Source organism: Colobus angolensis, unplaced genomic scaffold (genome assembly GCF_000951035.1).
Source record: "Colobus angolensis palliatus isolate OR3802 unplaced genomic scaffold, Cang.pa_1.0 Scaffold1, whole genome shotgun sequence".
NCBI classification, from domain to species: Eukaryota; Metazoa; Chordata; class Mammalia; order Primates; family Cercopithecidae; genus Colobus; species Colobus angolensis.
In genome coordinates, this window is record NW_012110918.1 from 4,433,470 (window position 1) to 4,454,677 (window position 21,208).

At 38.7% G+C, this 21,208-nt stretch overlaps 1 protein-coding gene across 3 annotated transcripts in view; it reads right to left on the reverse strand.

Moving 5' to 3' along the window:
- Positions 1-12,959: 12,959 nt before the first annotated feature.
- ABCA8 (ATP-binding cassette, sub-family A (ABC1), member 8) overlaps positions 12,960-21,208 on the reverse strand; it is an 86,474-nt gene continuing 78,225 nt past the window's right edge. For all 3 annotated transcript variants that reach the window (XM_011933258.1, XM_011933194.1, XM_011933123.1), the window contains 8 exons: positions 19,094-19,254; positions 18,203-18,278; positions 18,035-18,129; positions 17,197-17,316; positions 16,832-16,972; positions 15,373-15,452; positions 13,975-14,030; positions 12,960-13,856 (listed from right to left, as the gene is read on the reverse strand). In XM_011933258.1, the coding sequence (XP_011788648.1) occupies positions 13,758-13,856; positions 13,975-14,030; positions 15,373-15,452; positions 16,832-16,972; positions 17,197-17,316; positions 18,035-18,129; positions 18,203-18,278; positions 19,094-19,254 (828 nt within the window). In that variant the 3' untranslated portion in view covers positions 12,960-13,757. The remainder of the gene's footprint in view (positions 13,857-13,974; positions 14,031-15,372; positions 15,453-16,831; positions 16,973-17,196; positions 17,317-18,034; positions 18,130-18,202; positions 18,279-19,093; positions 19,255-21,208) is intronic.

Sequence of the window (21,208 nt, forward strand, 5' to 3'; positions counted from 1 at the left end):
TTGAGGAATGCCTTCACAGAACAGGCAGGTTCTCAAATAGCTCACATTTTGCCAGGCTCTCATGGGTATCTCCCGTGCGCGTTCATAGGTTTATAGACAGTCAGGTATGTATGGAGAGTTTAGTTTCTCAGATTTTCTATGCTTGTGGACTTCCATGGTTCCTCCATTAAATTTCTTACTGGTCTGCTTACTGCTCCGGATTGCATTCTATGCCTCCAGTTGTAGAGCTGTGGGTCTTTACTGCCAGCTTCAATCTGGCATCGCCATCTCTCCCCACCTGTAATGATGCAGGTTCTGAAGCCTGAGTGTGCTGGAAAGGACGAGAACAGCTCCAGGAAAGAAGGCCACATACTCACCACTACTGTACCAGATACAGCAGCACCATTTCAAGAGGAAAACCTTCACTATTTCTTGTCCCTGATTTGTTTTTGTTGGTCATTGTTTTCAGTACCTCAAAATAATTGTTTTAAATAATTTAGTCCAGTTTTATGCTTGTTTTCTAGGCACAGGAATTATCTGACCTCATGTTGCCTTTACTGGAAATAGTCTTATAATTGTTCTGGGAAAGAAGACAAATGAATTTTTATGGGACTTTCAGTTCTCATATATGAGTGTTTATTGTATTTCTCACAGAAAAAATAAAGTTGCTCTTGATAGAATGCCACCACTATGGAGTTCTTTTCTGACCTACCTACAGGGGCTATTTTTAAAAATTTCCTTTTTGTTTTGTGGGGAATGTTCCAGACTGATACAGCTGTCTCTCTCTAGAGGTCTTTTGCAGCTGCAGTATTTTCAAGGGTTCATTTGTTGTTAAATCTGGCTGTCCAGAGTAGGTTAATCCCTTTGAGATACAGCTGCAGCGATTTTTAATGGCAGAAAACGACACTATTTTCTTTCAGAATCATTTGTACAAATGGAGTATCATTTTACATGTTCCTAAATTTTTCTCCATCCTTTTCCTCCTCTCATTATGTGTTTTCTTGGTATTGTTGCTGTTTTAGTTTTTTTTTTTTTTTTTTTTGTCATTTTACCATTGTCCCAATAGTTCGGTTGTATTTTTTTTTTTAAATAAGCTATTTGAACTCCTTTTTATCAATATGAGAGGGTATGAATAAAAACATGAGAACACTATCTTTAATAATTCAATCATTTTCTTTTGAAATGCTTCCGTGTTTACGTTAAGAGGCACATTCATTATATGGGGCAGCTAACACCTGTGGAGTAACCCACAATCTGCTTTCTGCATCTGATACAAAGATCTCAAGAGAGTAACAGAGAAGGAGCAAATAAACCCCTCAACCTGTGTTTCTCAGTCTTTTAAAATCTGAGATCCCTTTAAATGAGAAAACATACTCTCATTGTGCTATTGGTGTTATGTGAAATGTACAACAAAATATAACAACCTCAGTTAATTTGAGAATATCTTAATCTATAAATTTAACAGTTTAGCTTTTTTTTTTTTTTTAGACAGCGTCTTACTCTGTTGTGCAGGCTGGAGTGCAATGGTGCAATCTCGGCTCACTGTAGTCTCAAACTCCTGGGCTCAATCTATTCTGCCACTTCAGTGTCCTCAGTAGCTGGGACCACAGGCACGCACCACCATGCCCGGCTAATTTTTGCTATTTTTTGTAGAGATGTGATTTTGCCATGTTGCCCAGGCTCATCTCAAACTCCTGAGTTCAAGTCATCTGCCCACTTTGGCCTCCCAAAGTGCTGGGATTGCAAGCATGAGCCACTGTGCCCGGCCCAGCTTAATATCTTTGAACCTCAATGGAGGAGGAGGTTAAAGTTCTAATATTGCCTCTTGGAACATGGCTCTACTTGTATTTTAATTCACAAATGTAATTAGATGTTCTGCAAAAGAAATGTAGCTAATTTGATTTAAGGCATCAAAGTTTCAAATGCAACGTGAATGCATTGGGAGGGGCTGAGAACCGAGATCCTTACCTGCTCAAGTGACCTGTTAGATTACTACTAACTCTAGACTGGGCATGGTGGCTCATGCCTGTAATCTCAGCACTTCATGAGGCCAAGGCGGGTGAATCACCTGAGGTCAGGAGTTAGAGACCAGTCTGGCCAACATGGTGAAACCTCGTCTCTACTAAAAATACAAAATTAGCCAAAATTAGCCAGACATGGTGGCTTGTGCCTGTAATCCCATCTACTTGGGAGGCTGAGGCAGGAGAATCACTTGAACCTGGGAGGCAGAGGTTGCAGTGAGCTGAGATTGCGCCCTTTAACTCCAGCCTGGGCAAAAAGAGTCAAACTCCGTCTTGAGAAAACAAAAAACAAACAACAACAACAAAAAACAACCAAAAAACCAAAAGATTACTACCAACTCTATACTTACCAATACTCTATACTCTATCCCTACTTACTATTATTGCCATCAAAAAGTAAGGAAACGATTTCAGACTAAGTGTTTACCAATTCCTTGTCCTGGAACCTTTGGAGTATACACTTAAGCAGCATGGCTTAATAAAAACACAAACAAAAGCAGCATATTTTTTGAAGTCTGGGTCATCAGAAATAACTTGCATAGTGGTTTCGAGTGGAGAAGAAATAATGCTATTGTAGTTTTACCTTAAGTTGGAATATTTATGTTAATTGCATCATTAGCTCATCGTCAGTAGTAGTAGAGGTTCCAACAGCTTAATAGAGCCTTTCCTGCTTCTTTAAATTCAAACTTCTCAAACTTTTGTTCTTCTAGAGAGCTCTGGCAAGTTTTTGTTGTGACTCAAAATGGCAGCCAACCAGCTCCCTTCTTCTCCAGCCTGGGATCCCTTAGCCCCATCCTGTCATCCCAGGGCTCATTTTCTTCCTTTCTGGGTTCTTTGCCAACACTCTTTTTCTGCCCTGCTGGGATTTCTTAAAGGAGCCAGGTTTTTCACCTTTCTGAACTGCAGAATCCCTATTCCCTGAGACACAACAATATTGAGATTAGACCAGATAATAACCCAAATAATAATCTTACAGGGTGCAAGATTGGATTCGGGAACAACAGGGTGGAGGCTAATGCAGAAATCTGGGTGCCAGGTGATGGCAGTTTGGACTAGGTGGTAGCAGCAGATAAAAAGAAGTGAATAGATTTGGGATACCTCTTGAAAGCAAAGTCAACAGTACCATTGGATCACCCAGGGGGATTGGGGGGGGAGAGAAATAAAGAATAGTCCCTAGCTTGGCACCTAGGGCGTTTCTATTTACTGAGATGGAGAAGACAAAGAGAAATGTTAAGAGTTCTATTTTTGACGCGTTTTCTTTGAAATGCCAACTAGATATTCAACAGGAAAAAACATCCAAGTGGCTGGATGTATGAGTGAGGCTCAAAAGAAGGGTCTGTCTGGTATTTGAAAGTTTTGCTTTATTTAAGAGATTGGATTTCAACATTTCTGCCACCCCCCTTCCTGTGTGCTTTCCTGTATTGCAGAGACCTGAAATTTAAGGTGCTACAAAGCCTCCTCTTCTTAGTTTCAGAACCACCACAACCATTCCAGGGAGTCAGGTTTCAAATCAAAGCCAAAATAATCAGAACTTCTAGAGTTTGCTATGTTTTACCCTCAGTAGTTCTCTGACTGGTGGTAGCAAAACAACCTCAGCCTAGTTAGAACTTGGATACATGCAACCGGGCACAGCAGCTCACACCTGTAATCCCTGCACTTTGGAAGACCAAGGTTGGTGGGTCACCTGAGGTCAGGAGTTTGAGACCAGTTTGGACAACATGGTGAAACTCCATCTCTACTAAAAATACAAAAATTAGCTGGGCATGGTGGTGCACGCCTGTTGTCCCAGCTACTCAGGAGGCTGATGCAAGTGAATTGCTTGAACCCAGGAGGCAGAGGTCACAGTGAGCCGAGATCGTGCCACTGTCGTCCAGCCTGGGTGACTGACTGAGACTCCATTGGAAAAAAAAAAAAACAAAAAGGACTTGGATACACGCTACCTCTCAATCCCAGCACCAAGACTTCAATCACTCAGGCTCCCAAAGGCTAAACTCTCAACTCCAGAACCTCTATTTAGTTTATGGGTAGACCTTGTTTTATCATGCTTCCCAGATACTGTTTTATACAAATTGAAGGTTTGTGGCAACTCTGTGAAGAGCAAGTCTATCAACACCATTTTTCCAATTTTGTAGGCTCACTTCATGTCTCTGTCACACATTTTGGTAATTCTAGCAATATTTTAAACTTTTAAATTATTTTTATATCTGTTATGATGACCTGTGAACAGTGATCTTTGGTGTTACTATTGCAATTGTTTTGGGCCACTACAGACCATACCCATGTAAGATAGCAAACTTAATGAATAAATTTGTGTATTCTGACTGCTCCACTGACAGGCTGTTTCCCTATCTCTCTCCCTCTCCTTGGGCCTCCCCATTCCCTGAGACACAATGATATTGAGATTAGGCCAGATAATAACCCTACATGGCGTCTAAGTGTTTAAGTTAGTGGAAAAGTCACATGTTTCTCGCTTTAATCATAACATTAGTGAAAAAGGCATGTTGAAAGCTGAGATAGGTTGAAAGCTATGCCTCTTGTGCCAAACAGTTAGCAAATATGTGAATGCAAGGGAAAAGTTCTTGAAGGAAATTGAAAGAGCTACTCCACTGAATATATGAATAAGTAAGCAAAACAGCCTTATTACCAATATGGAGAAAGTTTTAGGGGTCTGGATAGAAGAACAAACCAGTCACAACATTCTCTGAAACCAAAGCCTAATCCAGAGCAAGGCCCTGATTCTCTGCAATTCTATGAAGGCTGAGACAGGTGAGGAAGCTGCAGAAGTAAAATTGGAAGCTAGGAGAGGTTGGTTCGTGAGGTTTAAGGAAAGAAGCCATCTCCATAACATAGAAGTGCAAGGTGAAGCAGCAAGTGCTGAAATAAGAGCTGCAGCAAGTTATCTAGATCTAGCTAAGATAACTGATGAAGATAGTTACACTAAGCAATAGATTTTCAATGTAGATGAAATAGCCTTCTATTGGAAGAAGCTACCATCTAGGACTTTCCCCATAGCTAGAGAAGAAAAGCTACTACCTGGCTTCAAAGTTTCAAAGGACAGGTTGAGTCTCTTGTTAGGTGATAATGTCGCTGGTAGCTTAAGTTGAAGCCAGTGCTCAATTACCATTCAAAAAAATCCTCAGGCTCTCAAGAACGATGCCAAATTTACTCTTCCTGTGCTTCATAAATGGAACAACAAAGCCTGGATGGCAGAACATCTGTTGATGGCATGGTTCACTGAATATTTTAAGCCCACTGTTGAGATCTACTACTCAGAAAAAAAGATTCTTTTCAAAATACTATTGCTCATTGGCAATGCACTTAGTCAGTCAAGAGCTCTGTTTGAGATATACAAAGAGATGAACGTTGTTTCCATGCCTGCTAACACAAGATCTATTCTGCAGCCCATGGATCAAGAAGAATTTCAGTTTTTGTGTCTTGTTAGTTAAGAAAGACATTTCATAATGCTATAGCTGCCATAGATAATTTTTCTTCTGAAGGAGCTTGGCAAAGTAAATGAAAACCTTCTGGAAAGGATCCATCATTCTAGATTAATTACATTTACTAATTACATTAATAATATTTGTGATTCATGGGAGGAGGTCAAAATATCAACATTATCAGGGGCTTAGAAGAAGTTGATTCCAACTGTCATGGATGACTTTGAGGGGGTCCAAGACTTTGATGGAGGAAGTTACTGCAGATGCGATGAAAGTAGCAAGAGAACTAGAACTAGAAGTGAAGCCTGAAGATGTGACTGAATTGCTACAATCTCATGATAAAGCTTGAATGGACAAGGAGTTGCTTCTTATAGATGGCGAAGAAGTGGTTTCTTGAAGTGGAATTTACTCCTGATGAGGATACTGTGAATGTAGTTGAAGTGACACAAAGATTTAGAATATTATATAAATGTAATTGATAAAACAGCAGCAGGGTTGGAGATGATTGAGTCCAATTTTGAAACAAGTTCTACTGTGGGTAAAATGATATCAAACAGTATTGTATGAGACAGAGAAATCTTCTGTCAAAGGAAGAATCAATTGATGCAGCAAATTTCGTTGTTGTCTTATTTTTTTTTTTTTTTTTCTTTTTTTGAGATGGAGTCTCGCTCTGTTCCCCGGCTGGAGTGCAGTGGCCGGATCTCAGCTCACTGCAAGCTCTGCCTCCCGGGTTTACGCCATTCTCCTGCCTCAGCCTCCCGAGTAGCTGGGACTACAGGCACCCGCCACCTCGCCCGGCTAGTTTTTTGTATTTTTTAGTAGAGACGGGGTTTCACCATGTTAGCCAGGATGGTCTCGATCTCCTGACCTTGCGATCCACCCGTCTCGGCCTCCCAAAGTGCTGGGATTACAGGCTTGAGCCACCGCGCCCGGCCTTCGTTGTTGTCTTATTTTAAGAAACTGCAACAGCTACCCCAATCTTCAGCAATCATCACCCTGATCAATCATAGCCGTAAATATTGAGGCAAGACCTTCTACCAGCAAAAAGATTATGATTTGCCAAAGGATCAGATGGTTATTAGCGTTTTCTTTTTAGCAATAAAGTACTTTTTCATTAGGATATGTGCATTTTTTGCACATAATGCTATTGCACACTCAATAAACTAGAGTGTGAACATAACTTTCACATGCACTGGGAAACCAAAGAAATTGTGTGACTTGCTTTATTTTGATATTAACTTTATTGCAGTGGTCTGGAATGAAACCTGCAATGTCTTCGAGGTCTGCCTGTAGGTCTCATCTATATTTTTCTTAGTTGTGAGGAGAAGGATCAGGACTCAAATTTTAAAATATCAAAAAAAGAGTAAGGACATTCTGGAATTTATAAAAAGAACATTAAGCCTCTCATCTTTCAAAATATTGCTGTTTGCCCTCTACTGTGTGGTGGTGATGGTTTACTTTCTTCCCTCACTCCTTTCATAGCTGGAAATGGTCTTCTTATTGAAGAAGAAAAAGGATGTATCTTGAGGCACTCAGTTCCCACCATTTAAAGACATTGCATATCATCCCTGTTCTCTTTAGCATCTCTTGTTCAACGTATTTCTTGGCCTCTCTGAGATCCTAGACGATTGTACGTAATTTTTTAATTGCAAGAAAAATCCTCTCTTATAGTTTTAATTCAATAAAGTCTTTAAAAGACTTTGTTGAAATTTGCATAGGCCTAGAGAGAAGGAGAGGTAAGAAACATGAAAACAGAAAAGCAATTTATAGCACAGAAACTGGAATAAGCAGGAGCCCAGGACAGAGAGACATAAACCATGTTTCCTTGACTCTAGTTTACCTGGTTGAAAAGTGAAGAGTTGGCTGGATGTGGTAGCTCATGCTTGTAAGCTTAGAAGTTTGGAAGGTCAAGGTGGGTGGATCACCTGAGGTCGCGAGTTCGAGACCAGCCTGACCAACGTGGAGAAACCCTGTCTCTACTAAAAATGCAAAAAAATTAGCTGGGCGTAGTGGTGCATGCCTATAACCCCAGCTACTCAGGAGGCTGAGGTGGGAGAATTGCTTGAATCTGGGAGGCAGAGGTTGCGGTGAACCAAGATTGCGCCATTGCACTCCAGCCTGGGCTACAAGAGTGAAACTCCATCTCAAAAAAAAAAAGAAAAAAAAAAGAAAACAAAAAAAGTGAAGAATTGATTCATTAGGCATCAGAATTGTTTCTACCATGCCAATAAATTAATTTTAATTGCACGTATCTTTCAAATACAATTTGGTATGGTGTCTACACAACCAGAGTAAAAAGAAAACAAAGAGAAGTTAAACTAATTTTATAGAATATGAGAAGAAAAAGAAGGGTGGCATAAGATTGGCCATAAGAAGCAAAAGGGATTACCTTTCATGTAGCAATACGTTTACTGCCTTTTGTGGCCTGTAAATATAACCAGTTGTGGCATACTGGGCGTAATATAATACTTTCAGTTCCAGGTTTGCTCACTGGCCTCTGAAATGAAATCTGCCAGCCAGTCATCAACTTTTTACGGTTCACCATGCTCTGTGTGGTTCTAGGTTTGTAATAGTGGATTTCCTTTGCAGATATATCAGGTGACATCAGCACCAGACCTTGGGCTCACATAGAGCCACGTGAAAAGTTGGGCAGGCTTTTCCTTGCAAAAGAGCAGGTACAAAACATAAGCTCATTTGACACAGTTGTTAGTCTCATTTTTCTGAAAATGTGGCTGTCTGTGGTATCAATGCTGGTTGGATCCATAGGCTGAATAAAAATCCTTTTTGGTGCTGAAACTCTGCCTGCCCTGGGATCTCTCTCCCACTGACCTCCCAAGTACCTTCAGATAACAAAGATTGAGCTAGTTTGTACTGTTTCTCTGGATGACAGCATGAATTCTTCTATTGAAATACATTTGTTTAGCGCATTATTTGCAGATATCTCAGTTGGCCGTTGGGAAATGAAGTAAAAAAAAAAGAAGAAGAAAAAACAGGTGCATTTTGATGTGTCACTGAAGAACTGAGGGGAATAGGAGCAGGAAGGGAACCATCCAGGATGTGAGAGAAGTTGGAGTTCTGGGAACAGCCAGGGAGCTGCTTGGTGCTGGTATTGCTTTTGTCATTCTTGGTTGCTATGGTCACCCTCTGAAGTGGGTACTGATATCTCCATTTTCTGGGTGATGAAACAAAGTCTGTGTAGATGATAAATGGCAGATCCCAGATTAAATTTAGGTCAAGATCTTAATCACTGTACCATTCAGCAGCATTACTGCAAGAAGAAAGTGAATTTTAATCATCTACTGTTTCCCAGAAGAAAGGGTGTACACAAAACTGGCAGAGAAAATTCAGACAATCATCTCCCTGACTCAGAAAGTCTTGCTTAATTATATTTCACACATGTAGGTAATCATGTATCTTGTACTTTTAGAGGATTTTTCTAAGCAGTGTTTCTGCTTTCCACCACTTTTTACTGCCTTAATCATGATGTGGTGTTTTCTTTGTTTATATTTTGGTAGAAGATTGATTAAACCAGCAAACTAGCTCTAATTGTGTACTTACAAATATTCTTTAATCTTCCCAAGTGTTTACATTTTCTCTCCCTAATTTGATTGTAAGCATTTCACAAAGCAGAACTACACATCCAATTCATACTGAGTTCCCCAAAAAGTGTTTAATAAATGCTTGGAAGCAAAATGGGCTAATGGAAACTTCATGAACCTCAGGCTTGAGAGCGAACCCACTTGGTTCTGTCTCTTAGAGAATGTCTATGGCAATGACCTAATTTTACTATTATTGATCCTAAATAACCTCAAGATACAGTAGAAACTGTGGGTTTGTTTTTAAAAAGAATAGTCTGAATGTAAATTTCAAAATTTGACAGATTCAAACACACACCAGTGTTAAATGCTAGTTTAACACACACCACACACACACACACACACACACACAATTATGGTATTTTAAGATTCGCTGTCTGTACGATCTTCATACTACTCCAGATAGTGGTATTAGAATTAAACCAGTAAAAGTTTAGCTCTTTTGAAATAGGCATACATCTTATCAGTACATAAGAAGGATTTATGACTCTGGGATAACATATTCAAAGTGCTGAAAGAAAGAAAAGAAACTGTGAATCAGATATTTGATATCCAGTCTACCTACTATTCAAATGTGAAAGTGGAAAAAAATACATTTTCAGATAAATGGAAACTGAAATTATAATTTATTGCCAATAGATCTGCCATAAAACAAAACAAAAACTCAAAGGACGTTATTTCATCTGAAGGTAAATGAGACTAGATGGCATTTCAGATCTTTAGGAAGAAACAAAGAACACCAGGCATTGTAAAAATATAAGCAGATAAAATAAATGATGCATATATTTTCTTTGTTTTCTTAATTTTGTTGATATAACATGGCTTTTTAAAGCAAAACATGTAACACTATTTTGATGGTTTTTTAATAATGTACATAGTTGAGAAATACAACAAAATGTGGTGCAAGGAAGGGAATAAATTGAAATATACTATTGCAGAGGTTCTTTATTATGCAAGAAGAAAGTCAATATCAACTCTGTATAGATTACCATAAATTTAATATGTGTTTAATTCCCAGAGCAACCACTAAAATGTGTGCAAAGAGAAACTGCTAGAAAGCCAATAGAAAAATTAAAATTGAATGCTAGTAAGAGGCAAGATAGGAAAAAAACAAGGCAATAGTAATAACTACAATATCTGAAAAAAGAAAAAAGACACAAATATTAAATGATACGATCCTATCAATAACTACATTAAATATAAATGAACGTAACATTCCAATCAGAAGATAAAGCCTCATACTTGATATGAAAACAAGAACCAAGTATATGCTGTGTACAAGAGATACATTTGAACTACAAAGACACAAATAGACTGAAGGTAAACACATGGAAAAAGATATACCATGAACAAGATAGCCAGGAGAAAGCTGCAGTAACTATGTTAATATTAAAAATAGGCTTGAAGATAAGGAAGGACACTACAAATGATAGAAGGGTCTATACATTAGGAAGATATAACAATTTTAAATGTGTATTTGCCTAATAACGTCGTGAAAATACGTGGAACAAAATCTATGACATAAAAATAAGGATAAGCAGATAAATCCACAAACGTAGATGGTAACTTTAACACACTCTCTAAGTAGCTGACAGAATAATCAGATCTAAAAAGAGAAAGTCTAAATGACGCTGTCAATGACTTTATCCCAACTGACATTTACAGAACACTAAAACAGCAACAGCGAAACACACATTTTAAAAAGTGCATCTATATAGATACGCATAGTTAACACCCAGTATTTGCACTCTGAGATGCCTAGTGAGGTTTACTGACATGAAAGTTAAATAATGCAAACAATAGTGAGAGGAGGGAATTATCAGCAAAAGGTTTGAGAGAACTTTTGTTGCAAATGGCAAAGTCGTATACCACAATTGAGGCATTGGATGATATACATGTAAATTATATATATATGTATACACACACACACACACAATTTGATGAGTTTTGACAAATGCATATATTTGTCAAGTGCATATATTTGTCAAAAATATATATATCTGTGTGTGTCAATACTCATCAAATCATGCATTTAAAATTGCTGACTTTTATTATATATAAATTACACTATAATAAAAATACTCATCCCCTAAAACCCAATGATGAACTCTTGTGAATGTTAAAAATGGAAGGAATAAATGGCTACAATTCATGTCTACAAAAATATCATCACCTTTTATTTAGCACAAATTGCATACATACATAGCTCCCATTTTCAATAATTGCTTTATAGGTATTTTTAATGATGCTGAGAAGCCATTACTCTTAATCTTCTCTCAAGGTACTTTGCCATCAATAAGAATAGTCATTCTTATTCTTAACAATTTTAAGAAGGTCGTATTGATTATAGAGTACTGTATTTTTACTTGATATTCACAAAAGCAGCCATGGGCTATAATCTAGTGGTTCTCAAATTTAGCATGCATTAGCATTACCTGGAGGGCTTGTTAAATACAGATTGCTGAGTACCATCTCCAGAGTTACTAATTCAGTAATTCTGTGTGAAACTCTGGATTTTGCATTTTTAGCAAGTTCTCTCATATGGTGATGATATTGGCCCATGAACTTTATTTTGAGAACCAATATTATGAAGACTATGGAGAATAAAGGTGATCATGGGGTTTTCATGTGCGTTCAAGACAGCAATTTGAAGCTATACATGAGAGGCAGCACAAAGCACAGAGAAATTTTTTTTAGTCCAAGGATCTCCAGAGTCACTCACCTTATTTGAGAGAGACTGTTAGCCAAAATATATTGTTGTTACTTTAAGTATTTAATTATGTGCCTTTTCCAGGGGTGACTTAACAAAGGAATAAACTTCTTTGCTCAAGAAATACATGTGATTATAATATTAATTTCAACATTTTTTCATACTCTGGATGAAAACTCCGCTAACGTAAAAACCATGTTTTCTTCTTTAGCTTGGTAATACAACTAGAGTAAGCGATCCTAACTATCAATGGTGAATTACCCTATATATTGATGCTCTTCAGTTTTTCTTACTCAGAATGTTATTGTTCTTTTTCCCCCTTGTGAACTCAATGTTTTCTTTAAAATCAAGGTTAAATTCCTTTTTACTCATAAGAATCTTCATTAGATAACCTTAGTTCAAAATGGATCTTAATTTTTGTAGACAGCACCTTTGTTGATAGCATGCCATGTAACATTTGATTATATAATATTGTTGTATTTTTGCTTTCTACTAAGTATGTGCACTTTCACTTCTGATTGAATTGTAAGCACATCAAGAAGCTTCCGGGTTTTCTATGTCCACTGCCTTCTGAATTAAGTTATCGGTAAGTGCTTGAGTCAGCTTGAGGTAGTGGGAAAAACATGGGCTTTGGTATCAGACGTTGTTGAATGCTGGATGGGCTAATGACCAGTTGAGTAATCTTGGTTAAGTTACTTGTCCCTTTGAACACAGATTTGCATATCTAAAAATAAGAAGGGTTTAATTCCTGAAATCCACCCCAACTAGCAGCAATGGAGTACATTAAGGCTTGACAGGGTTGTACGATTTACTCCAAATGTATATATAAAAAATAAGACTTCTATTTCTTGGGATTCCAAATCCCAGCATATTTCTGTATAACACAACAGTTGAATTAGGCAGACAAACTTAAGCCCAAGCAAATAGAAATATGAATATTCTTTTCTATGTTAACTGTCTGGTTTTATGGCTGTAAACATGAAGGAGCGCAGTACCAGGAAGTATGTAGAGTTGGTGTTTCATTGTTATACTTGGTAAACAAGGGTAATAATTAGGCTAATATCCCAAACGTTAGCTTAAATAGTATAGCAGAAAATCCTATTATGGGTCTTAAAGTCCAGTAATTATGCTTATATTAGAAATTATTTTTAATGAAATTTGTAAGTAGGAGGCCACTGAGTTAAGAAAAAGACACATGAAATAGAAAACATATTTTAAAACTACATATATGAGATTTATTTCACATTTTCTACCTACTCAGTCATGTGACCTGTTGCTACATTTGTGAACTTTCTGAAACCAAGTGACAAATATCCACAAAAGATCAGTTACAATATAGACATCACTAAAGTCTATATTTAAAAGTCCAATGAAAATGGAACACAGTTGGCTTACAGAAATAAAAAAAGTACAATATATTTGAAATAGTAGGTTTTTGGTTTTCAGTTTATGCCTACATCATGGTGTTAGCTGTGGAAATGGTATCAACTATATTGATATCAGATACTATGACCCATGACATTTAGTATTTTTAGCAATAAGAAACACACTTAAATCTATTTCAAAAAGTATGACATGTTAAATTCTTAGGAAAATATCAACTTTACAAAGTATCAAACACCCAGAAGAGTAAACGCATGAATTTCTCAGTCTAGGTTAGAAAAAAAGTGTTTTAAGATTTTTATTAAAAAAATTTAAACAAAATTTGTTTAGCATATCTACAAACTTATACCATCATATAAAGTGAATTTGTTTATTCAGTATTACACAGAAAAATGGAACCAGGGTGGCCTGCACAGATACAGGGGCTGTGAGAGGAGGTTGGCTTAGTCAAATGCCTCTGTCCACACGGACACGGCACTTACCCATCACCCACACCTCCTCCTCCCACCACACGAAGAACCATTTCTGTACTTATAATATAGTTTCTAAAAATAGAACATTGATGCTATAAAAATAAATGTATTAAGAAAAAAACACCACGGGTTTAAAAAGGAACACAGAATTTGGGGTTTTAAGGCTCTTCCTTGGGGAGGAGCTTCCACTTCACCGAGGAATCAAAATCTTCCTCAAAATCACCCAGCTCCTGCTCCTTGGAGAGCTCCAGGAAAACCTGAAAGGGAGGGAAGAAATAAAGAGAGGAGAATAATGCCATATTGTCTTTGCAGCTCCAAGTGAATACGTTATACACATATACCATGGATGATATAGAATCACTAAAAGTGACCCACCTGCTCCAGGGTAGACTGTGAGAGGCTGTACTCCTCTAGGTCAAAGCTCTGTTTAACTGCATAGGGATGAACATGTATTAGTTCATATATTTCATATCTAGAGGTCTCATAAATCAGCATATAGTACAAAGGATATATTTTTTAAAAATCTTAAATAAATAGGTTAAGGTAATATTCATTCATGTCTTAAGTACATCATTCAGTTAAGAATACACCAATGCATTCATTTAGGTTTGGGAAAAAAAGTGCTTGGACTATGCTTGTATGTTGTGCAGTTTTTGCGAACTGTATTTAACGGAGAAAATGGTACTGAGTAAGCTTTCTTTCTTGCCTATGAGCCAGTGGGTTTTGCACATTCAACACAGAAAGAGGTGGAAGCCAGACACATTTTGAAAAGGCTTGCATCAGAAGATTAGAGAGAATGATTTGTGAGCTATTTTAGAGAGCAGGTATCTTCACAGACCTCTATCCAAAAACCATTGCAGCTTCCCCTGATTGGGTTAGAAACTGTTCTTATTGACCCAAATAGACTGGGAGAGGCAGTTAGGGCTCTAACAGGAGCTCAGCAGGTTGGAAATATGCCACCAAAAGTTTCAGGTCAGTACTGGGCTTGCTGCCAACCTGGAGAGTGCTGTGAATGACCACATGGCCCAGAAAGTTGGATTGCTCAGATCCATCAGAGCATGAAAAGAAGAGCATTACTGTGACCACAGATGCTCTCAAGGAGAGAATCAGACAATTTCTGATGCTCTAGGAAGTTAGACAATTCCTCTAGAACTAGAAGATCTGAATCTCTTCCTTTGGGCAGGGGATAAGCAAGCAAAGATATATCACTGAGCAGTGACAATGAAAATAGCATAACGAGGGAGTTCTGACTAGCACAGTTCAGAGTAGCAGAGTTAATGAGCTAAAATTGCAAGGAAAACATGAGCCTGTGATGACAGATGCAGGGCAGTTAGTTTTAAAATGTGACAGATGCGAGGAGATTGTTTCAACGATCAGACAGGAGTCAGTTTCTTAATATACAGCCTAAGACAGTAAAATAATATGCTGGTCCATGAAAATTTAATTTTACATATATATGCACAGACATTTTAAAGGACAATTTTCTTAAATGCATATATAAATGAGTTTTGACCTAGGTTGTACCAATATATGTGAAAAATACATGACAAAATCCCACAAAGCAAGTGAAAACAATCACTCTCATTATCTCCTGGCACAGACACAGAGAATCCCTCTAGCTCCTTGATTTTGGTCTTGCTAAAATTCAATTTGAGATTGTAACTTTAAAATTTAGTGCATTTTGTCACATTTCATTTTTGTCATAAAGATGATTATTTTACAATTTGAAATTATCTTCTTTCCAGGGTCTTATTTCAAAGTCATATTTCTTACCCTTCTCTAATTTGAAGAAAGCTTGGGCTAAAGGTCTCACATCTTCCACTGGCAACTTATAAACCATCAGAGAGGAGTACCTGAAAGGGAAGATCAATGGAACAGAATAGAGTGCCATATTGTTTTGATTTGTGTAGCTTTGTATATGGGTTGTTATTTCTATAAATGAGAGTCAGTTTGGTGTAGGAAAAAAGGGTAGGGTGAGTCAATATTAATCAAAAGGAAGCAGTTCACAAGGAGAACTGGGGGAAGGGAGTGTAATACTCAGACAGTTTAGTGTTGTTGGCCCCTTGGATGAAAATGAGTAGGGGCTGTCCAGATGATATTTCAAGATTTGCAAAAGTCACCTTCCACCTTATTTTCTAACTGAATACTTGATCTTCAACTTCAGCCTTCAATGAGGAACTTATACTGCATAGTTTCTTAAAGTTCCTCAAATAGGGTGGAAATCTAGATATATTTCCCACAAGTCACATATCTCTCCTTCTCCTCCATCCTACTCAAATTGCCTACCTAATATAGGATAATGTAATTGAGCCTCTGGTTAGAAGAGCAGGAATTCAACACCAAAAATGTAGGCAACAACAATTTTTAATATTTTGTTTCTCGGATAAATGTTTGTCTTTTCATCACTTGAGAATTAGGAAGATGTACATTTCATTTCATAAGACATCATTACATATGTTTATGGTGCATCATTCTCACCTATTTTGCTTATTCCCTATGGCTTCATGATGTATTTCTATACAGCCATAAGCTGGACATTGAATTATAGCGTTGCTTTTCCATTTATATTACACCATAGAAATATATTTTCCCACATTGTTATTATTATGACTTATTTCTCCTTGTTATTATTTTTCTCACCTAACTCCTAAATTATCTATCATCTGCTATAAATTCTAGGTGTTAAAAATGATCCTAAGGCTACTCTTTATTTTTTTTCTGTCTATGAAAATAAATACATCGGGATGGTGCTGTTACCAGAATTTACATAAAATTGAAAATGTTAATTGATTTGAAATAAAATAATTAGGTTTACCTCTTGGTTCTGCCACTTGTTAACTCCTCATGTGACCTAACCTGTCTCTCGGCCAATTTCCTCTTCATAAAGATAGTAATCAATTTCAATTACGAAGGTCCCTGTATAAAGGTCCCTCACAACCCTTTTTTGAAGTCCACTCACTTTTCGTTGGAAGAGTTATGTCTACGCTTGAAAAGTCTCTGTAAATTTTGGATAGGATAACACAATACCAGGACAGCCCCTGGCACATAGTGGGACCATGACACTTGCTGTATCAGCTCTTACGTCTGCTGTCTCTTCTCTGGTTTACTTCCTGCAGAATCCAACAAATAATCCCTTTCTTTTAGGTTTTCCTTTTGAATGACTATGAGTCAACATAACTGACAAGTAACATTGAACATTTGGTACCATTTCCAAAACAACAACCACGTTTACCTTTCCTGCCGAGCAGCCTGGGGGAAAAGCCTCAGGATCTCTGCGTGGAGGGGCTCCACTTGTGCCAGGTTCTTCACCTTCATCTCCAGCAGGTAATCTTTGCCAAATTTGCTTTTCAGGTGTTGGATGGAACCGATACATCTGGAGGTAGGAGGAGGATGAGGTCATATGAGAAAGGAGAAGAAAAAAAACATTCAGTATAATGTTTGAGAACCTTGCTTTGCTGCTAGCATTGTCTTAAGGTCCCTATTGTTAGACCTGGGCACAGTCATTTCAGCTGTTTTCAGAGATCTCCCCCTGCCCACAGACAACATTTTCCAGCAATGCACCTTGAGCTCAAGTGTGGGTCCAGGACAGGCACTCACCTCAACCTCCCGGACACCATGATGGCCACTCGGTCACACACAGCTTCAGCCTCTGCCATGTAGTGGGTGGTCAGGAGGGCGCCCCTTTCCGTGTTTCTAAAGGTGGCCCGGATGGCCTGCCTATAATGTCAAGAGATGATTTGCAATTTAGGAAATCCTCTAAATAATCAGAAAGAGAGAAAAGAATTTTTAACCGGCATGCATGTGAATAATTAGCAAAAAGAGATTAAGCAAAAGAGGGTTCTTGGTAGGGCAGATAGGATGTGGAAGGGCAAGCTAGGTGAGAGCTGTTAAACTGGAATCATGCATTGGAAGAGGGGTGTTTACAGAACACAACATTCATTACAGGGTTGTATTCAAAAAGAAGTGCTAAGCAAGAGAGGCTTGTTTATGAGAAGTCTGTGTGAAGGGGAACAGAATGACATAAAATTTAACAACAGCATCTCACGACCTAGTGAGAAGAAAATAAATGCACAGTAAACGCACACAATGACAATCACCTTTACACCTTAATGAGAACTACTGTTCTCATGCTAAGTACGGAACACTACGTGATTGTGATCCAGAAATGCACCTAAAAGAGCAACTGAGCACTTATGAAACTCAAGAGTGAGATCTACGGGCCCTAACAATGGTAATTCTTTCTTCAATAGGAAATGTTTATAAAATATTATCAGGGAAAGATTTTTTTTCAAAGTATTGGTTTTACAAGTGACATTGATAGTTTTTTTTTTTCCTCCACAAAAAAGTTTAAAGGACAATTTTTACAGAAGAAAAATGGTTCACAAACTTCATGCAAGTCATCCACACTGGTCCTGACCATGGTAATGTTCCTCACCACATTTGCTGCTGCCCCTCAGGGTCCATCCCGGTCGACGGCTCATCCAGAAGTACCACTGATGGGTTCCCCAGGATGCTCAGGACAAAGCACAGCTGCAACGGGAGGAAGAGCCCATCTGGTTCCCATCTATGGCACTTGCAGAGCAACACCAAGCCCTGCCCGTACCTTTCGCTTTATTCCCTCTGACAAGGTCTTCACAGGAGACTTCAGCTGGTCCTGCAGCTTGAGTGCATCCACTAACCTGAAGGAAACAGGAGAGTTGTACAGTCTTCTTGACAAGGCGGAAGTAGATAAGAGGATAACCCAAGCAAGGGTGGAGGAGCAGAGCTCAAAAATGCAGTTCTGGAAATACATGTGGTGGTGTTGGGGGCAGTATGGGGGAAGGAGGGGTAATATTACTGGCTGATTTGCTCCTCCACAAAAGATAATGTTGCCTTTTGAAGAAACAGAAGGACATGTCATTATATCCAAATAGTTGTTCTATGACAGTCCAAATTTTAGTATTTTCTATACATTTTAACAATGAATAATTACTTTTTAAATTTTAAATTTTATTATTATTATTATTTTTGGGGACAAGGTCTGACTCTATCCCCCAGGCTGGAGTGCAGTGGTGCAATGTTGGCTCACTGCAGCCTCTGCCTCCTGGCTCAAGCCATACTCCCACCTCAGTCTCCCAAGTAGCTGGGACCACAGGTGCACACCACCATGCCTGGCTAATTTTTGCATTTTTTTTTAAGAGATGGGGTTTCACCAAGTTGCCTAGGCTGGTCTGAAACTCATGGCTCAAGCAATCCACCTACCTCAGCCTCCCAAAGTGCTGGGATTAGAGGCATGAGCCACTGCGCCCAGCCTTTTTAAATGTTCTTATTTAATATGAGAAAGAAACTTAACACTTTGACATCCAGGAAAGGAGTTTCTAGTTGTAAATCTACCCAGCATGACCTGGGTCAGCATTCAGAGTCTCCCATCCTGAATTTCCTGTGAGGGTCATCACTCCCAACCTTCCCCTCCACCCTCCCTTGGGTATAGAACAGATGTGGCTCCTCTGTGTACCGTGTGATGGCAACCTCAGCATCCCCTTTCCTCAGCCCTTTCACGGCGGCGTACACCTCCAGGTGCTGCCTCACTGTCAGGTTGGGCCATAGTGCGTTCTCCTGAGGGCAGTACCCCAGGAACTCCAGGGCATCCCCTCCACTGCTCCCTTTCAGTAGCACCTGCAGATGAAAGTTCCCTCTCAGAACCTACACTATGCACTGCTTCTTTGATTATATCCATGACATCTTTCTCTTCACAAACCTAGAAAAACTAGAGGAACTCTAGGACCTCATTGGATTTAATAATCTGTAATAATTTTGCATTGGAGAAAGGCTGTCAGAGAGCAAATACATGAAAATAAGTGTGTCCACAGCCAACAATCCAATCTTAGCTGAAAAATCCAATATCCCATAAATGTGGTGCCTGTCCATCCTGGCCAACAGTTGATATCAATTTTTTAAAATCACTGTCAAAATGAAACATGTTGATTGAGTTACTATTTAACCTCACTCATGGATCAACATCTTTTGAGTACCTCCTATGTAACGAGTGCTATGTTGCCTGTGGGTACAGTGGAGGGTGGAATAACTAGTGCCTCTGTTATCAGAAGTTTTCATTCTACTGAGTGAATCAGGCAATAAACAAGTAGAAAAATCAATACACAGAGTAAAGACAGACCAAAAGTTGTGCTGTTGTGGAAATTCAGGAGGCTGGGGTAGAGAATAACTGGGGAAGTGACAGTAGGTAGGGTAATTAGAAAGAGCCTGTCTGCTGAGGGGCCATTTCAACAAAGAGGAGAAGATGCTAGTCATGGAAAAAAGACAAAAGGCAAGGAATTTGGGGCAGAGCAAAAAGCGAGACCAAAGCCCTGTACGGGGATGAAACTTGATGTGGAAGCTTGACGGGGAGGACAAAGATGAGGTAGGAGGGACAGGGAAGACAGCTCCTGCAGCTACCTGCAAGACAAGGAGGGTTGTGTCTTTCCAGCCATAGAGCAGCAAGTGGTCACTGAAAGTATTTAATCAGGAGAATGCATGGATTAAGAAAAACTCACACTGGCTGATCCAATTAAGCTCATTTTGTGATATTCAAATGGCTGGCTTTCTAGTTCAGATCAGACTTACCTTTTAAAAGATTTCATTCCAATGTATTAATGAGCAGTTATCTCCTTTCCTCCCGTGCTTAATGAGGAATAAAATACTGACTTAGAGCCCAGGTGGTGACTGAGTTGGAGGGTGTCCATGATTGAAGTTAAAGGCTAAGTTAGAATTGGCCAAGCCACCAGCAGAGAGGCATCTTCATGAACATCCGCTCTCACCGTGGCTACAGAGGGATTGTGAATGTCCGTTTTCTCTTCTTTCTTTAGTGAGATATTTGTCAATAGCATTCCAAGCTGTCTTTTCCTTTCTTGGCTTGACTACTAGCCCCTTTCCCATGGTACAGTTCCACAGGTATCTGCCTTACATTCTGTTCCATACTTCCTCTGGACATTCTTTGTAAAAGACTTCTTAAGGTTTCCTATTTTCTGCCATAGAATTTGGGAGAAAATGTTTTATCTCTACCACATGATCTCTCCTAGATAAACCTGAGCTCTTTTTCTGTTTGCCTAGCCACCTTATACAACTAAATTGCAAGTACAATTAAAGTCAATTTCACCTCCTTGTATCTCATTTTTGATATATTTCTTGAAAAAACTCACAAGAAACAGTTGCATTTGCACAAAAATGTATGTTCCAATAACTAAGCACTTTGTGAAGGACAACTGTCTAATACAGTTTTTTTTTTTTTTTTTTTTTAAAGTTTGACTAAAGAGTAAATATTATATACTGGAAAGACAGTGCTCACTAAAAGTGCAAATCCATGTGACTGATGGCAGTATAAATAGGATTTTATGAATTCTGGCATTAATTTCATTTCTGATGCTGGACATTCTCTCTTAATGCCTTTAATATTTACCCCTTGAAGGTGGCTGCAGCCTGTCTGCAGCCGCTGCTGTGAAGATGCCATCTGCAGCAAGGCAGACGTCTTAATGCCTTTAATAATTACTCCTTGATGGCAATGGCAGCCTGTCTGGAGCAGCCACGGGGAAGATGCTGGCTGTAGCAGGGGAGGTGTGACTGGGGCTGTGTACTC